The sequence below is a fragment of the Phodopus roborovskii genome, unplaced genomic scaffold (assembly GCF_943737965.1).
Source record: "Phodopus roborovskii unplaced genomic scaffold, PHOROB, whole genome shotgun sequence".
In the NCBI taxonomy this organism is placed as follows: Eukaryota; Metazoa; Chordata; class Mammalia; order Rodentia; family Cricetidae; genus Phodopus; species Phodopus roborovskii.
In genome coordinates, this window is record NW_026126418.1 from 73,707,385 (window position 1) to 73,726,808 (window position 19,424).

Consider the following 19,424-nt stretch of genomic DNA (forward strand, 5'->3'; position numbering starts at 1 on the left):
CACTGCTCCCGGTCACTCCTTTCTCACCCTTAGGCGTTATGGGCATCTCCCTGGCCTCTCTCTCTCCAGCACACATGCCCCGTGGGAGCCTGCATTTCACCCTGGGCAGCAGGCTTGGGCACCATGCCTCAGACATCCCTCAACCCCAGGTATCCTCCTTGAGGAGCATTCACACAGTTACTGTCACTTGCTTTCACCCCAGTGGCTGGCCGCTGTCTGATTGTGCAGCATTCACCCAGGGCTTGAGTGAGTGGGCAGGGGGAGCCCAGGGCATGAAGGCTGGACACATTTTCAATCGGCGTTAAGAACTGCAAGCATTTTCTTGGAAAAGGAAAAATCAAAGAAATGAAAAGAAAAAAGAGAAAAAGAAAGAGTGACAGGAAAACCAAAGAAAGCCCTTCAGAGCGGAAGAGTTTCTTTCTGTAATAAGCCGCCTTTACTTTGTTTCTTTGGCTCTCACTCCATTGTTGGAGCCTGATCCTCAAAAGATACCCTAGAGGACTCCCTGAAGTCGGGGTGTCTCAGGTCCATGAGGAATTTGGTGGGAGTGAGAATGTGAGTAGAACCTGTGGGAGAATAGAGGCCAGCTGAACAGAGGCACCCCTGGACATGCCAACGGAGGCCCCAGCGCCCACAGCCAGAGAGGCACTGAGAGGCGAGGCATGCATAGGCGCATGCACACACCCATGCAGGGAGAGCAAGGCATGCATGAAGCACGTGAGGCCACATAGTGAATGGTGGCTGTTTGTGGGAAGCCCCTCCATGAACCCACATGGGCAGCTCTCTGTCCCTGGGTCTCCACCCACCCTGCACAAGGAACCTTAAGGAAGGTCCAAAGGAGAAAAGAAGGGTTCCCATCCAAAGCCTGGCTGTGCCGGCTGCTGTCCAGGAAATCTGTTTGAGCTCAGGTCCTTTAACACATGCAATGCATACACAAGCAGGGAGCAGGGAACACCCATGGGGCCTGTGTCACAGACAGAAACAGGCATGGGAACTGGACCACAGATGCCTGTGGGAGCCAGGGAGGGTGTGCAGTTTCCGCCCGTGGGATAACCCCTGCGTGTCTGATACAGTGAACTCAGAAGCAGCTAGCTGTGTCACTGCTCTAAGGAGCCTGCTTGCTCGGACAGCTTGGGGTGCTGTGAGTTGGTCACCCAAACTGGATAAAAGAAAGTGGCACTTGCTGAGATGTCTGTAACTGCGAGCTGAGGGAAGCCTTGCTAGCTGGGCAGCTAAGGACCTCCTCTCCAGCAGTCCACACGGAAACGGCCCACGTGGCTCTCCAGAGGCCCTGAAGAGACCGCTTTGCACAGGTTCCCAGCACACTCCTAGGACCACAAGCTCAGGGCTCGCACTTTATCCAGCATGTGTTCCCACAGAGGGTGAGCCTACACAGGGCAGTGTCTGTGACAGCCTTCTGACAAGTGCTGGCACATAAAACTGTGTTGGGCCAAAAGGAAGACATCTTGAAGAACCCAGATTTTTCTCTCAATTGTCTGCCAGCCCTAGAAACTACAGATGGTCCTGGGACAGAAAGTAGTAGAGGACGGTAATGGCATCAGGTCCAAGGCCTGATGCACAGAATTGTGCAACTCGCCTCTCAGCACTGTTCCAGGCTACAAGAAGGTGCTGCAAACTCTGTTCTGCTGGGTAGTAGTATGGCTTGGGAGAGATCCACGATCCACTCTTGGTCAAGGTGACTCCATTTAGCAGTGTCAGTGTATGGGTTTGAGGATCTATGACCAGGTTCTTTCCATTCCAAGAAGCTGTCTTTCAGCAAGAGACACATTAGGGCAGAGATACCTAGCTTTTGCCATTCACAAACTGTTACCCAGGGCTAAGTTTTGCTGGGGTGAGGGAGGACCTAAGGCAGGATGCAACACAAAGCATGGGATGGAGTGACAGTGCACCGAGGCAGCAAGTCCTGCAGAATGCATGCCCTGCTCACCTATCAGCACTTCCCACTTGCCGTTGGCCTGGGTCACTTCGTAAGCGCAGCGCATCTCGTTCAGGCTCACACCTCCAAGGATGAAAATAATGAGGCGGGGGCCGCTTCGGTATTCCCCGGGGGCTTTATTCTTGTGCCAGTGTCCATAGCGGGCGCTGAGGGAGAGAGATCAGTTACAGGTGACTTGTCAGCGCTGGTGAGGTGGACTGGGCTGCAGGTGTCTGAGCTGTGAGGTACTAGACTGACTCATCTCAGTAGCTTTGCCTGGATGGCTCTCATCCAGATGTCTGTTTCAGTTCAGGCCTGGTCCTGAGCTTGCCTGGGACTCTGCAGCATATGTGTTATGGAGAAGCAGAGGGCTACACCAGGCTAGCACACTGATCACAGGCAAACGTGCAAAAGAGGCTTGCTGTGGGCCACGCTTCCTGATACTGTATCCCCAGGGACAGAAGTCAGAGTCTAGGGCATTGCTGAATGACATGGGACAAAACAGGACCACAGAGCACTGCTCAGGCTTTACCAGGGAGGTAAAGAGAGGTGAGCCTGAGGAACGTGATTCTTCACTAGCAGGCCTCCCTCTGTCCCTGGACTTCCTCAGTAGAGACCTGGACTCTGGCATGGGAGGCGGGCTGTCCAGGCTGAGAAAACTGGAAACATTAAATGGGTTAGCAAGTCCCCTTTAGATAGCAAAATGCCCTGTTTCCTCACTCATGACAGGAAGAACCTGGGTACTCTTGGGCTCTTCCATGTATAGCCAGCTCAGCAAGGGCATCACCTGGAGGCTGTAGTTTATTCCACATTCAGCAGTGGCCTTTTGGCATTTACTGCCATCAGAGGAGATGCCAATGCCACAGGAGACATTGCAGACTTCTGGCCCAGGCCCAGGTGGAGGCCAAGGAAAAAGCAGAAAGAAGCCAGAGACAAACCAGAGAAAAGGGACTTGCTAGTCATGGTGGCGCACACCTTTAGTCCCAGCCTTGGGAGGCAGAGGCAGGCTGATCTCTGAGTTCGAAGCCAGCCTGGTCTACAGAATGAGTTTCAGGACAGCCAGGGCTGCACAGTGAGACCAAACAACAAAACAAAAACAAGGGGTGAAGGATGTCACCCCTGAGAACCACAGCTGATGGTCCTCTCTGCTCTGTCTGGTGGCTCTCCAGGCTCAAGGCTCAGTCCCCAGTTCTCGGGAGCCACAGCCTAATGCTTGTCAGTTGCCAGGCTCCTGGGCCATTTCCACGCTAGGCTTTGTGAGTAGAACTGCTGTGGACACTGGAGTTTCACTATTAAACAGGTGCTTAGGGATGGTCAAAGGGACCTAAGATTAAAAGGGGCCGTGTAGCTCATCTGGCTGCAGATCATGTGTGATGGGGTAAATGCAGCAGGCCTGGCATGTTCAAGGATGACAAAGGATGTAGAGGCTGAGGCACACAGGGTGCATGGAGGAAAGGGGTGGGTTCTGGAAGGGCTGGGAGCCCAAGGGAGGACTGAATGGCTTGCTGTGAACCTGGGCCTGCTGTACCCTGACCATGATGTGTGATGTTGAGGATTCTGATGGTGCTGCCATTCACAGCCAGGTCACACAGACTCAGTGTTCTCTGCTTTCCCCACACATACCCACCTGACAGCGGTGGTGCTAAAGGAAGCAGAGGAGCGGGTAGAGATGTATGGGTAGTGCTTTGTGTCCAGTTTGTCTTCAATAGTGTCCTAGAGAGGAGAAGACAGAGATCTCTGTTTAAAGAGGCTGATAGGAGCTACAGCAAGAGGCTGTGAAGAAAGAGCCAGGCAGTGACCACGTCTGCAGCAGGCCCCTCCTCCCCTGCAGTGACCACATCTGCAGCAGGCCCCCCTCCTCCCCTGCAGTGACCACATCCCCCCCTGCAGCAGCCCCCAGGCCCCCCCACCCCTGCAGTGACCACGTCTGCAGCAGGCCCCTCCCTCCCCCTGCAGTGACCACGTCTGCAGCAGAACCCCCTCCTCTACTCCTGCAGTGACCACGTCTGCAGCAGGCACCCCCTACCCCTGCAGTGACCACATCTGCAGCAGGCCCCCCTCCTCCCCTGCAGTGACCACGTCTGCAGCAGGCCCCCCTCCTCCCCTGCAGTGACCACATCTGCAGCAGGCCCCCCCACCCCTGCAGTGACCACGTCTGCAGCAGACCCCTCCTCTTCCCCTGCAGTGACCACATCTGCAGCAGACACCCCCTACCCCTGCAGTGACCACATCTGCAGCAGGCCCCCCTCCTCCCCTGCAGTGACCACATCTGCAGCAGGCCCCCCCACCCCTGCAGTGACCACGTCTGCAGCAGGCCCCTCCTCCCCTGCAGTGACCACGTCTGCAGCAGGCCCCCCTCCCCTGCAGTGACCACGTCTGCAGCAGGCCCTCCTCTTCCCCTGCAGTGACCACGTCTGCAGCAGGGCCCCCTCCTGTGCCTGCTGCTGCTTCCAGGGGGCCAGTACAGACCAGGGGCAATGACACTTTTCCTTAGATTGTCTGGCCCTGCAGGTTACCCTAACTGTCCAACATACAAAGCACCCATTTCCCCTCATCTCTGTGATGCACTCCATTGTATAAGCCACGGAGGTTAACTACCTTGTACTCTGCCCACTAAATTTCTGACATACACTGTCAGCCTGGTGACAAGAGGGTCTGGGGAGAGCCTCCCCTGCAGTTTATTGAGGAGCCAATTGTCTGGTGGGTGGATTCCAGCTATCTCCTGCCACTTAAATCCATATTCCTCTTAGGAGTAGCATGAGAAGCCTACACAGGCCTCCTTGGAGAGCAGGGAGGAGGAGCAGAGAAGCAGGGGCAGTGCACCAGAGGGCTGCTTCCTCAGCTCCTATACCAGAAACAGGCAATTGGTTCCTGGATGTTTCATAGCCACCTTTTGGTTTGTAGGTTTTAAAAATAGGACCCTGACTCACCCTATATAAATACACTTCTAGCATATAATTCTTGAACAAACTCAGGGATACAAGGCAAGACCCTATTCTCTGGACTGTCACCTTCAACCTTAAAGATCTACTGGTGTGAGACTCTTCTACGTGGTAAGGGATGGGAATCCCACTGCGTCCATCCCCTGACAGGCAAAAACCATGGTGCCACAGCTTATTGTGAGCTTTGTACAATGGACATAGGGCACAAAGTGACAGAATTATCCTATTAGAAGATGACCCCAGGGTGGGACAAGTGATAATGGTATACACCCTTAGTCCCAGCACTCAAGAGGCAGAGAAGCAGGTGAATCTCTGGTCTACACACCAAGTTCCAGGACAGCCAGAGCGTCACAAGGAAACCCTATCTCAAAAAACAAAACAAAACAAAACAAAACAAAACAAGGAAGGGGGGGGAGAGACAGAGAGAAAGGAAGGAGGAAGGGAGGGAGAGAGGAAGGAAGGAAGAAAAAGGAAGAGAGAAAGGAAGGAAAGAGAGAGAGAGAGAGGATGGCAGGAATGAAGGAAATTAGATGGATGGATGGATGGATGGATGGATGGATGGATGGACAGACGGACAGAAGGACGGATGGACGGATGGATGACCCCAGGGAATGCAGCTCAGTTGGTAGAGTACTTGTCTAGCATGTTGAAGCCCTGGACTGATCCCCAGCACTGCATAAACTGGACATAGTGGTGTATGCCTTTAATCCTACACTTTGGGGACAGAGCAGAAAGATCAGAAGTTCAAGGTCATCCCTTGGCTATACCACAAGTTCAAAGCCAGCTTGAGCTTGGGACCCAACCTCAAAAACAAAAGATGGCTTAAACCAGGTAACAAGGATATATGTAAAGAGCATTGTTGATTAGCGCTTGGGGATTCAGAATGTAACAGGCTCTGTGAAGATAGATAGTCAGACATGTGAGGTGCCAGAGAGACAATGTGAGACTTGCAGAGATGGAGGGAAGCAGGACTCAGGAAGTGGAGATAAGGACAGGCTATTCCAAGGGACCAGTTTGAAGTCTGATCACAGAGCCCAGGTCTGACTGCTGGCACAGTCAGTGAGGGGCTGGACACTCTGCAGCCTCCTGTTGAGGCCTTTCCACAGCTGCCTGAGGTGTGATGTAGTGATGTAGGTGACCACGTCCCTAATAGAATGAACTTGGCATGCTGACATGTGCCTGGCTCTTCTGAGTACTGCACCAGAGGCACTTTACAGCATGGGACTATATACCCCTGAGACTGACTGCAGCTGTGGGCAATGGATCGTTTTATTTGACAGGAAAGGAGGGAACCTTAATTGAGAAAATGCCTCCTTAAGGTTGTAGGCAAGCCAACAGGACATTTTCTTAATTAGTAATTGATCTAGGTGGTGCCACCTCTGGGCTGATGGTCCTGGGTGCTGTAAGAAAGTGGGCTGGCTGAACTAGCCAAGACAAGCAAACCAGTAAACAGGACACTTCCATGGCTTCTGCATCAGTTCCAGCCTCCAGGTTCCTTCCGTTTGAGTTCCTGCCCTGAATGTTAGGGCTCATAAAGAGCAGTCCATTTCATCTTGCCTCAAGATCAGAGAGTTCAAAACTGTCCTTAGACCTATATAGGTCTAAAGCTGCTGCAGGATGTTTCAGGTAGCAGATGTCTTTATATAAATAACAACAGACTTGGGCTCTGGTGTGTTTACTCTTGACCCTGAAGGCCGGATGGCAGGTGTGGCTACCAAATACTTGGAGGATTAAGTCTGCATGCCCCTTATGGGTGATAATCAAAGTCTTCTGCCATTATCCCCACTTTTGGTTGAAAAATAAACCTGGGGAGTTCAGTCTGCACTGGATTTGCCCTCCTGATACTACCCAGTGTCTCTGTCTTTTTTCTTAATGTCTTTAGCTAGCCTTTCTCAATCCACACTCCCCTCTCAGGTACGAACCGGGCAAGCTGACTGGCTCCAACTGCAGCCCCCAAGCACAGCTTCCCACACCCAAACATCTTTGATGAAGAACAGTGATGAAGCATAAACAAAGTAAACCTCTTCCTTGCCAAGTTACCTTTGGTCAAGGTGTTTCCTTTCTTTTTTCAAGGTGTTTCTTTTTTGTTTGTTTTTTTGAGACAGGGTTTGGCTATCCCAGAACTCATTCTGTAGACAAGGCTGGCCTTGAACTCACAGGGATCTACCTGTCTCTGCCATCACCGCCCAGTAACCACAGCAATAGTAACCCAGTCTAAGATACAGCTCATAGTTGTTCATGAGTCCTCAGAGCTAGGTTGCTTTGGGATGAGTGACAGAACCCCAGAGGTCTGGGTACTTATCCCTACAGAAACTAAGTCATAGGGTGCCACTGCTACCTGAGAATAGGGGTGCTAGAACCTGGAACACTGGAAGAACACCTGGTTCCTGCTGCCATTCCCCAGACTGACCTCCATGATGTCCTTAATGATTGGGGTCCATCGTGAGAGCTGGTAGGTCTGCTCACTGATGCGCTCCTTCCGCTCTGGCTTGCTCCTGCGGCGCAGTGTCGACTGAATGCAAGCACACGTCAACTCAGGCTCCAGTCAGAACCACCTGGTCTCAATAACCCCCGAAATTCTCTCAGGGTCCCGCTTCAGACTTAGCATTGGCAGAAGTTCTGCCCAGTGTAGCCCCCAAAATTACCTCTTTAAGAGAATCTGAAAACAAGGGAGACTTGAGAAATTATGGTTCTATTTTTTGTGGTTGTTTTGTTTATTGGTACAGGGTTTCTCTGTGAAACATCCCTGATTGTCCTGAAACTCACTGTAGACCAGGCTGGCCTTGAACTCACAGAGATCCACCTGTCTCTCGAGTGCTGGCATTAAAGGCCACCACAGGCCCAGCTCAAAGCATGGTTCTTTACTCATGAAAAATGGCAAGTGCCCCAGGCAGGGGCTGTGGTGGTTTGAATCAGAATGGTTCCCCAACCGCTCATATTTGTAAATACTTAGTTACCAGGGAGTGTCACTATTTGAAAGGATTAGAAGGATTAATAGTCAAGGCCTTGTTAGAGGAAGCGTGTGTGTGTGTGTGTGTGTGTGTATGTGTGTGTGTGTGTGTGTGTGTGTGTGTGTGTGTGTGTCACTGGGGGTGGGCTTTGAGGTTTCAAAAGTCCAAGTGAGACCTAGACTTTGACTCATCCTACAGATCAGCTTCTTCTTCAGAACTAAATCTCTGACATTGTAAGCAAGCCTCCACTTAAATGCTTTATTTTATGAGTTGCTGTGACTAAAGCAATAAAAAAAAAAAAATAGACACTGGCATGATGACTCACACCTGTAATCCCAGAACTTGGGAGTCTGGAACAAGGGTATCACCATGAATTCAAGACCAGCCTTGATCTATAAAGGGAGACTCTGTCTCAAAAAAAGAAAAAAAAAAGTAGTTAAAAATAATTTGCTAGCTGGGTGATGGTGGCGCACACCTTTAATCCCAGCACTGAGGAGGCTGAGGCAGGTGGACCTCTGTGAGTTTGAGGCCAACCTGGTCTACAGAGAGAGTTCCAGGACAGCCAGGGCTACACAAAGAAACCTTATCTGGGAAAAACAAAAAAGACATCACACCCTACCAGCTTCAGGTCAGGTCAATGGAACCTTGTTGGTTTTGCCAGCTGTGATCATGGGATATCTGCTTCTAAGGGGAAGTACACAGTGGGCGCCTCCACCTGGGGTTCAGGGTGCTGTCTGACTCTGCCCACTCTCAGAGCACACTGAACTATCTGCCTGATGTCATTCTCAGTTCACCCCACTGCCAAAGGCAAAGAGCAAGCAAAAGCGTTCGCCTGACAATGTGGCGGTGCCACCCTTACTGGAGATGCGAAGTCTGCGTGTCCAAAGGCAAGGTCACACAAGCTATGGCAGGGAGACTGGGTGGCCCATTCCGGTGAGTTCAGAGACAGCTCAGCTTTAGAGACCACGTGACTCCCGACTTTGAAATCCACTTGATTGTCCTTTCTGCCCTCATCTCTGATTCTCTCTCCTCGTTTCTTTTCCTTCCTCCTCTGTCCCTCCCTCCCTCTCCTGATGCTGAGAGTGGTACAAGGCCACACTGTAGGGGGCTGTCAATCATGGATGTAGAGAGGATACAATATCCCCACCTCCCACAATCCCCCTGCCTATAACAGGCCCTTACGTCAGTGACGATGGGCACACCAAGGTGAGCCATGTTGGTGATGATCTCACTGTCCTCTGGAGGGATCTGGGCATGTTGGATGAGCTTGTTTAGGTTCTCCTCAGTGATGCCTGGGAAACAAGACTCTTGGTCACCACCCCTGACCCTTGCCATCCCCACCCTTATAATCAGAGCCAATGCTTCCCCTCTCCTCAGAGTCCCAGGTATTGTTTTGTCAGCCACATTTAAGGTGGAGTCAAAATAACCTTCCACCCTACTCTAGTCCTTCGTGTCCGTGGTGACCTGCCCCTTCCAGTCTGTTTCCATCTACCTGGCTTTCCAGCAGCCCATCCCTACTCTCACCCTGCATCAAAGTAACGCCAGACAAAAAAGTCTCTTTACCCATTTTTTTATACAACGACAAGGGTAAAACACAGTTTGTTTTAGACAGGGTCTCATGAAGTCTAGGCTAGCCTTAAACTTACTTTTGTAGCTAAGGTTGGCTTTGAACTCTTGATACCCTGCCTCCACGTCCCAAAGGATTACAGGCTGAATACCAGTTGTTGAAAGGTCTCAATTACTAATGAGGTGCAACCTGGAAACATCTGGCAGGCTGAGTGCTAGTCAGATGGTTTTGTCTGTCTGTTGTGGTGCCCATAAAGATGGCTGCACTCCATCTTGGCACAAGGACAGAGTTCAAAGCTGTCAGCAAGTCACAACACCTAAAGGTCAAAGGTGTGGCTACAGAAGGACGTTTTGGACTCTTAGTCTAAATAACAACAGACCTGAATCTGAGTTGTGGCTACTCCTGACCTCAAGGCTAGAGAATAAGAAGTTTAGAGCTAAGGTGTGGTTATTGAACCCTTAGAATAAGGGAGGAAGAAAAGTCTGTTTGTTCCATATACATGATACTGTGTTCCACTTTTTGGTTATGCTATATGAGAGTGATGAAAAATAAACTCATGGCATTTCAGTATTGACTGATCTGCCCTCCTGACCTTTATTCTGTCTCTTTATTATCTATAGCTAGCCTTTCCCTCATCCACACCGCCCCCCACTCAGGTACGGACTTGGAGCCGCTCGGCTGGCTCTGATTGCAGCCCTGAAAGGACCGCTTCTGACAGTCTGTGTCACCTGCTTCTAGTCCACACAGGTTGTGAGCAGATTCAGCCTGTGGTGCTTCTGACCTGGCCCCACTGCAGCCCCTGCAGAGGAGCCCCGGCCGCCCGCTCTCCCCGTTGCAGGACGGCCTAACTGGCCTCTGCACTGTCCTCTCCCATTGTCTCTTCCTCCAAGTGCCTACCATTCTTCAGGAAGATGTAGAGCAGGATGATGCGGATTTTGTCGTAAGTGCTGACGTTCGCATCCAGCAGGATGGGGACAATGGCTCTCATGGGGTCCTTGATTTTCTCCCCCTCCGCATCCGTGCCCATCGCCAGGTCCTGTAGAAAACACAACTTGCTGGCCCTTCTTCTGGCAACAGTCTGGGCAAGTGGTGACTCTCAGGAAGTTCACCGTTTATAAGTGCCTAACTTTGTGGTGTAGTTGGGGTAGGCTGTGTGCAGGTCTCCTCCAGCAATGGGCTAACTAACGCACAAGAGCCTGAGATACTTTCCCAGAGCAAGGTACACTGTTCCCTGCAGAGGAATCCAGGGAACCCATACCTGATAAATACAAAACTCGGCTGAGGGGTTTAGGGTTCAGTTCCCACCCATGAAAACTCCGGTATCTCTGCATGGTCGACTGTTCTGGCACAGAAAGGCACACTGAGTTGAGTCTCGCCTCTGGTTTTACCCCTCCTATAACTTCTCAAAGGGTGAGGAGAAACGAGGGCAGGGCTCCCAACGCTGGGAGGACAGAAAGGGTGACAGGAGACAGATAGAAAGACTGGAAAGGGCACAGCCATGGGTGCTTCTCACAGCCAGAGTGTGAGTAGCAGTGTGTTGCCTTCAGCCAGCCAGGAGCACCCAATCCTGTGCTCATACAGCCACAGCATTCTTGGTAGCTAGGACGGTGGCAAGGTTTCCTTTCCTCTCAAGACCCCAGGAGTTTACACAGATGGTGACCTGACACGCAGGCATGGTGCGAGGAAGACAGGACTCCTCTCTGGTCTCTCAACAGCAGATGTGCTCAGCATGAGAAACTAGCAGCCACCCAGCTTTATTTATTTTATTATTCATTTAATTAATTAATTTTTAAACATAGGTTCTCACCATGTAACTTTGGCTGGCCTGAGACACACAGACACACACACATATATATATACATACATACATTCATACATACATACATACATACATACATACATATATATATATAGCCCAGGCTGGCTTTGAACTCAGAGATCTCCTGCCTCTCCCTCCTGAATGCTGGGATTAAAGGTGTGAGCCACCACACCCAGCCTCATTAAAAACAAATACACACAGACACACATTTATTTACCATGTTGGTGTAAGCGCCATGATACACATTGGAGGTTAGAGGACAACTTGTGAAGCTGGTTCTCCTTCCATTACGTAGGTACTGGGGATTGAACTCAGGTTATCAGGCTTGGCAGCAAGCACCTTTATCTGCTGAGCCATTCTGCCAGCCCTAGAGCATACTCTCTAAGCTCACTGAAATGCAAGTTTTTTGTTTTGTTTGTTTGTTTTGTTTTTAGTTCTTAAAGACAGGGTCTCATTATATAGCCCTGGTTGTCCTAGAATGTATGTAGACCAGGCTGGCCTGGAACTCACTCTGTAGACCAGGCTGGCCTCAAGCCCATAGAGATCCACCCACCTCTGCCTCCGGAGTGCTGGGATTACAGGTGTGTATCACCACAGCAGCTTAATAATTAATATTTTTAAGTACTTTTTTAAAAAATTGTGCTTCCAAAGTTAATCTGAATTTGCTTTTTCTTGGAGGAGGGTGTTTTCAAGACAGGGTTTCTTCGTGTAGCCCTGGCCTGTTCTTGTTTCTTACTGACTAGATAGAACTTGCTTTCTGGATGGCTGAGATCTTGGGGAAGGCATGAGTGTCTGTGGAGAGTGCCTGAGAAATGGGTGCACTTTCGAAGGGGAGGGCTGCTTCCCTTGTAACCCAGGCAACACTACCGAACAGAGCGTGCAAACCTCACTGAGCCTCTCACAGCAAGCCAATGGTGAAGATCTCAACTCCACACTGAACGTGAGCTGATGTTTTTCAGTAAAACGAGACTCAGCTTCTCGGCTTTGGTGGGGTTGTGATGGGAGTCTCACAAAGCTGTCCAGGCTGCCCTGAAATCTGTGGTTTCTCCTGGCTCAGGTTCCTGGGCAACTGCAGTTACAGGCCTGTGCCACCAAGTCTGGCACTTCAAACCTGCCAGTGTCTTCTTCCTTCCTTAGAAGCTGGCACAGGGGTAGGAGACTGGCTCAGGGTTCAAGGGCTGCTAGGTCTAAGTGAGGCCCTGTGTCTGAGTTAAGACTGTTAGCCAAGGGGGTTGAAATCAGTGACAAAACAGTTGCCACAAGCTAGCTTTTGCCATGCTTCTGGTTTTGGTACTTTCCACAAGGTACAAATGACGTCTGTGCTGAATCAGCCGAAAGGAAACAGGAAGCAGAGGGCACCAGATACAACAGCCATGACATAAGAGGGTCTAAACTCAGTCCCCAGGCCTGTGATTAGCAGGTTCGGGGGATCTAGTGCCCTGATGCAGCACTGGCACCCTGGGCTCCAAAGCTGGTCTGCTCACAGTGGGACCAGAACACGAATGTCAATCCGCCCTGCCAGGCTCACAACTCCTGCCATTCCAGGAAAAACAAGAGCCTTTGGAAAGAGCCGGCATGCAAACCCCAAATGGCACAGCACTCCAGACCCTTCTAGGCCCTACCCGCCGGAGCAGAGCCAAACTGGCTCCACAGCTGAGACAGCCGGGGTCATAGGTTCTCCCTTCTCTAGATCCTACGATTCTGCAAGATGTTGGAGGTCAGAGGTTAAAATTCAGTGGGGTGAATAGGCAGAGCAGGAGTTCTGCCATGTAGAGAGGAGAGGAAAACAGCCCTACCTGTTCCACGCGGCAGAGTTTGTCCACGGTGCCTTGGTAATGCTTCATACAGTCTTCAGCAAGGTGCAGGTGAGTCGAATACTAGGGAAAGCACAAGACCCAGTAAAGGGATAGCCACTGAGTCATGGAACACTGAGTGAGTGCTCTCACACAGGACACAAAAGACCATGTATTATTGGGAGAGTGGAGTGAGCCACAGCCTACGGGGGGGGGGGGGGGGGGACATGAGAGGCATGAGGTACACCTCCCTGTAGAAGCAACTCCTCGAACACGGGATGGGTAAAACACCTTGCAGGTAAGTGATCTCATTTCACCTATATGGTCAGGACACGGAAGCCCTGCGCCTGCCTTCCTTGCCCTGTCCGATCAGCCACTCTGAGGGGAGGCCAGAGCTGTATGAGGGCAGCCAGCACTGGCTAAGGCCTGTGTAGTGAGGAGCTGAGGCCTCCAGTCAACATCACGGGAGGAAAAGGAAGACGGAAGATGGAGAAGAGAGAAGAAAGTGATGGGGAACAGGGTTTCAGTCTTTCTTCAGCCTCCCTTTCCTTCTTTTCCTAATAAAAACTGAATCTAAGCCAGGCATTGGAGTCTCACGCCTTTAATCCCAGCACTAGGGAGGCAGAGGCAGGCAGATCTCTGTGAGTTTGAGGCCAGCCTGGTCTACAGAGTGAGTTCCAGGATAGTTCCAAAACAACATAGAGAAACCCTGTCTCGAAAAACCACCACCACCACCAACAACAACAACAACAAAACTGAATCTAATGTGCAAATAGATGTCTGTGAAGCGCCTGGGACCGCAGGTGTGAGGAGCTCTGTAGCTCAGCTCCTCTGAGTCAGACAGTCTGGGTGGGGTCTCCGTACCTTGCTGAGCTCCTTCTGGTACTGGGGCATTTTCTTCAGCATCTGGGACAGGTCCCGCATGGTGGTCTATGAGGAAGGAAGCTTGGTGTCAACTAGAACTAATGAAGCCTTGTGAAACTGGAGAGCACATGAGAGGGCAGCAGCCAGATTAGACTTCACAAGTGTCCACTCGTGGACTCAAACGTATTGACCCAAATGTCACAACAGTCACCAGGTAGAGAATTAAACCCTGATGTCTAGCTGTAAAAATTTTAAATTATACACATTTTTATTACATATACTTAAAAGATTTATGTAATTATATGTCTGTGTGTAGGTTTATGTACACTTAAATTGAGGCATCAGTGGAGGCCAGAAGAAGGCATCAGATTCCCCTGGATCTGGAGTTACAGGCAGTGGTGAGCCGACGTGGGTTCTGGGAACTGAACTTGGGCCCTCTGCAAGAGCAGTAAGTGCTCAAAACCACTGAGCCATCTCTCTACCTTTTAAATTATATTCTAATTAATTAGTGTGAATGCAAGTACACACACACTTAAAGACATCTCAGGGACAGTCTGCTGGAGTCAGTTCTGTCCTTCTGACATGTGGGCTCCAGGAACTGAAGTCAGGTGATCAGGCTTGGCAGCAAGCATCTCTACCTGCTGAGCCATCTTGGTTGGGATTAAAGGTAAACCCTACTACATCTGGCTGGGTGTGATGTTTCTAACAGTGAAAAGAGGCCAGAGTCAGGGGTGACCTCAGGTCACCACAGGCTAAACCACTCATGAGTCCTCTGGCTTAAGATCAGTTATGCTAAGTAAGTGGTAAATCTTAACCCTGCAGATATGAGAGAGCAGCTAGCTGTCCACAGACACTGGAAGACAAGGGCTCTTTCAGAGAGACAGGGGATCAAGCCCAAGGTCTATGCTACTAAAAGAGCACTCTATACTGAGCCAAGCCCCCAGACCCCAGATCTCAGTGGTTTGCTTGTTTTTTTTTCAAATATGAATCTTAAATGCAAAAATAAAGCAGGTATTCAGTGAGGGAAAAATATGGCCCTGTCCACTCCCTAGAGGGACACAGAGAAGGTGGGCTGGCCTGCAGGGTGTCTGGGCGCTGGCCTGACTTACTGACCCCCGGGCTTCTGGACTCAGTGGGCTTACCTTCTCTCCAGTGTTCATCCTCTTGCTGGAGGAAAAGTCCTTCAGAGACTTCGTGACCTCCCTGCAAAATGGGGGGAGGCAGCCACCCTCAGCTCGGAGCCCAGGGCTCTCTGCAGGAGCCACTGAAGCCACATGCAGCCCTTCTTGAGACTAGGTGACAATTTTCTTTCCATTGAGGAATGCATTTAAAGTGAAGGATGCATGCTGTTCTCATTCACTGATCCTCTAAACCACTGGTCTCCAGAGCAGGGATGTCAGATGGCTCAAGGGACAAAGGGGACAGTACTGGGTGTCCACTTGTGTTTATTTTCTTTTCCAAATGCACACAAATTGAAACATTCATGTCTTACATTTGGAAAATACAAATCTATGTAGTATATGATTCATTCATAAACAAATTTAATGGCAAGAAATGGGGGCCAGGATTTCCTCCCCAATATTGGGCATGGTGGCCCACACCTTTAATCCCAGCAGAGGCAGGTCCGAGGATCTCTGAGTTAGAGGCCAGCCTGGTCTACAGAACAAGTTCCAGGACTGCCAGGGCTAAACAGAGAAACCATGTCTTGAAAAACATGGAAAAAAAAAATCACCCGCCACTAAAACACTGTTTTGTGTAGCTAGGGGGTGGGACCAGGGCCTTGTCAATGGCGGGAAGAGCCCTGCCTGTGAGCTACATCCCAAGCCTATGTAAGGATCACTATTTCTTAAGGCTGAGGGATCAAAGTTTTGACAACCACTTCCCTAAACAGAGTCATGGAAGGGTGCAAAGCTTTCCCACTTTTTCTTGTGAATTTCATGAGGATACCCCAACTGGAGACAGAGTGTGCCTTTCTAACGGGGGAGCTGCTGTCTCTGTCCTCTAACCATGTTTACACATAGGAAACATCGTGCAGCCCTTTCATCAAGGCGCATCTCAGTTGGAGGACATGAGTTCCCGCTTGAGCCAGCGAGGCCTGCTTGACAGCTCAGTGGAATCAATGTGCAAAGTGAGATGGACTGCACCCCTTTGAGTGTGCCACCCACGCTTTCCAAGAGCCCTCAGAGCAACTGTCCTGAGCTGTGGGCTTTTAAAGTCGGTAAAGTTGGAGAAGCACACCCTCAAGGAACAGAGAACTTGTCAGTTTCAGCATCACGCTAGCAACTTTGCCAAGGGGATGGGTGTGCATGGTCACTCCAGGCCAGGATTAAGGGCCCACCCTGGGGAAGGTGAATCGGTTCTTACTGGGACACCTCTGCGATGTGCTTGTGACGCAGCGCGATCCACAGGTCATCGTCTTCATCCAGGAGCACCTCCTTCACCCGTGCCTCTCCAATGCCGCTGGTCTCATATCTGCAGGAGAGAGGACCTGGGTGGCCTGGGTCCCCACAGTACCTCCTGGGGCCCCTCTGGATGATTTCATGTAGCCCAGGCCAGCTTCGGGCCCTTGAGTAGCTAAGACAGGCCTTGAACTCTTGATCCCCTTGTCTGCACCTCCCATGTGCTGGGATCACAGGTGCACCTCCACACCCAGATGCCACCCTTGGATCCTAAGGATAGCACTTGTGTTCTCAGGCGCCAGGTTTCCCAGGTGTGGCTCATAACACCACTGACCGCCTGACAGGCTGGCCACGACATCTGAGACAGCACCAAGTGGGCGATTCCCTGGGCAAGGAGAAAGGGCTCTGCTCAAAGTCAACAACTTGGGAGTTCTGCTCTATCTCCTCCGAGCTGTGAATGAATCTAGAGTTACACTGAATATAAAGACTACACATCTGTCTGTCCCTCTCTGAGAAATGGGAAGGATACACCTGCAAATGCATGGTCGCCTAACAAGTTTCCAGGGGCTTCTGCAATGGGTCTCAGCATGTTATTAAAGATGGAGTCATGAATGGCCAGAGGAGGCAAGGATTCCAGGAACCAAAAGGGAGGAGGACTGAAAGCCAAGGATATTTTTAGAATATTCATTTTTAATTGATTGGTTGATTGGCTGATTGATTGATTGATTGATTGATTGATTGAGACAAGGTATCTCCGTGTAGTCCTGTCTGTCCTGAACTTGGTTATGCAGGCCAGGCCAGAGATCCTTTTGCTTCCATCTTTCAAGTGCCAGGATTAAAGGCATGTACCACCCAGCAGAACCTTCATTTTTTTTAAAGAGATGTATTTATTTTGTATGTGTATGTTTGCCTGTATGTAGTATGTGTACCATGTGTGCCAAATGCCCACAGAGGCCAGAAGAGGGTGTCAGTTCCCCTGGAACTGGACTTACAGATGGCTTTAAGACTCCATGTGGGTGCTGGGAACTGAACCCTGTCATCTGCAAGAGTAGCAAGTGCTCTTAACCACTGAGCCATCTCTCCAGCCCCAGAATCTTCATTTAAAGGCCACGTTTTATCTTGAGACAGGCTCTCATGCTAAGTGTCTAGACTGGCCTCAAATTCAGGGCCTTCCTGTCTCAGGCTCCTGAGTGCTGAGATGACAGGCAGGAAATATTTTTATAGGGAAGAAAGCAGTTCCACACTGGACAGAATGTTCAGTTAGAAACCCTGTTGAGGGCCAGGCGGTGGTGGCCAGGTGGTGGTGGCGCACGCCTTTAATCCCAGCACTCCAGAGGCAGAGGCAGGCGGATCTCTGTGATTGAGGCCAGTCTAGTCTACAAAGCTGCACAGAGAAACCCTGTCTCGAAAAACTAAAAATAAATAAATAAATAAATGAAAGAAACCCTGTTGAAATATTTTACCACAATCATATTTTGTGATCTGTAATTAAGAACTTTCAGTTCTGAATAAGGCACACATAGAACCAACCTGCCAACACATCCAAGAAGTTATGAACTGAAGTGATATGAGCTATGAGGAAAAGACCTGCTGTTCTGTTCTATTAGCAAGCACCTAATGGATTGGGGAAACCCACAGAAAACCTCAGGGTCATCTAAGAAACTATATCAATGCACATACTTTTCCTAATATTAAAAACATTCTTGCCAGGCTGTGGTGGCACACACCTTTCAGACCAGCACTTGGGTGGGAGGCAGAGGCAGGTGGATCTCTTTGAGTTTGAGACCAGCCTGGTCTACAGAGCGAGTTCCAGGACAGGTTCCAAAGCTACAGAGAAACCTTGTCTTGAAAAACAAAACAAAAATTCTTTTTCTGCCTGGAGAAATGGTGCAATGGATAAAGAGCTTGCCATGAAAGTGTGAGGACAAAAGTTCAGGTGCCCAGAGCCCATGGAAATGTGAGGCAGTCATGGAAGCCACCTGTAATAACAGAACTGGGTGGTAGAAATGGGGTTCCTGGAGTAAACTGGCAAGATAAACTAGCTGAAATTGGCAAGCTCTATGTTCAGTGAAAGATCTTCCCTCAATGAGGTAAAAAGCAATCCAATATGACAGCCAACATCAATTATGGGCCTGTCCTTGCACACCCCCACACAAACATGCATATCATACATGACATGCATACATACCACACATACACACATACAAAAATAGAAAAGTAACAACTACAAACACATCCTTTTTCTTAGTCAGAGGAATTCCAGTCAACTGCAGAGTTCGTCACTGTGGACCTTGTCACTTCATACTTACTTATAAACGTCATTTTCGATAGGCAGCAGATCATAACTCATAGCCTGAAAAGTCAATTCATGAAGCACAGGAGAGCTGGGGTCAAAGCCACGATCCAGGATCAGGAGCTGGGACCGTGCCTTGTCAGGACCCTGGCAAGACACAGGGAGATGCTTCAAGAGCCACACAACCAACTTGAGTCACTCCAACTAATGAAACCGCTTAGTTACAGGGCAGCAGGAGCTGAGTTCTGGGGCTGTGCCTGCCATGCAACAAGAGCACCAGCTACTCCAGGTGATACACCACAGCCCTGCCACAGCCCTGAGCTTATGCAATAGAGTGGCCACCAGTTCATTACAAACGGTGACTAACTGGAGTGCCCAACACTGAGGGCTTCAATTACAAGTCCACAGCACTAATGGAAGAGTTGTGTCTTGGGAATCAGCTAGGTCTCACGCATGCTAAGTAAGCCCGCACTCGGCCATCGAGCTGCGCCCTAGCCCCCAGCTCTTTGTCTCAATGGCAGGGTTGGTTACACAAAACTATGTATTGTGTTAAAAGTGCAGAGAACTGCTGGGCAGTGGTGGCCATCGGGAGGCAGAGGAGGCGGATCTCTGTAAGTTTGAGGTCAGGCTGATCTACAGAGTGAGTTTCAGGACAGCCAGTGAAACCAGTGAGATGCACATACACAGGAGACTGTGCCACTGTCTACTTGCTATCTTTGGTATTTTGCTGGGGAGTTCCCTGAGCATTCAAGGGCTGCAGCTGGGAGTCCCAGCAAACAGGACAAACTGGTCCCCCTAGCCATCCTGAATGTTTCTGCACCAGCTGCTACAGCCTGCCCCAGCAGCAAGGGGCACTTCAC

The 19,424-nt window shown here is 50.2% G+C and overlaps 1 protein-coding gene across 2 annotated transcripts in view; it reads right to left on the reverse strand.

Moving 5' to 3' along the window:
• The window catches only part of Stxbp1 (syntaxin binding protein 1), a 58,499-nt gene that overhangs the window by 6,655 nt on the left and 32,420 nt on the right, over positions 1-19,424 (reverse strand). Inside the window, exons 9-19 of one of the 2 annotated variants that reach the window (XM_051185229.1) lie at positions 18,581-18,711; positions 16,237-16,344; positions 15,015-15,075; positions 13,873-13,938; positions 13,012-13,092; positions 10,294-10,432; positions 9,012-9,121; positions 7,289-7,390; positions 3,564-3,649; positions 1,949-2,103; positions 441-566 (exon numbers count right to left, since the gene is read on the reverse strand). In XM_051185229.1, coding sequence (XP_051041186.1) covers positions 457-566; positions 1,949-2,103; positions 3,564-3,649; positions 7,289-7,390; positions 9,012-9,121; positions 10,294-10,432; positions 13,012-13,092; positions 13,873-13,938; positions 15,015-15,075; positions 16,237-16,344; positions 18,581-18,711 — 1,149 coding nt within the window. In that variant the 3' untranslated portion in view covers positions 441-456. The remainder of the gene's footprint in view (positions 1-440; positions 567-1,948; positions 2,104-3,563; positions 3,650-7,288; positions 7,391-9,011; positions 9,122-10,293; positions 10,433-13,011; positions 13,093-13,872; positions 13,939-15,014; positions 15,076-16,236; positions 16,345-18,580; positions 18,712-19,424) is intronic. The other variant, XM_051185230.1, reaches the window with a different exon arrangement.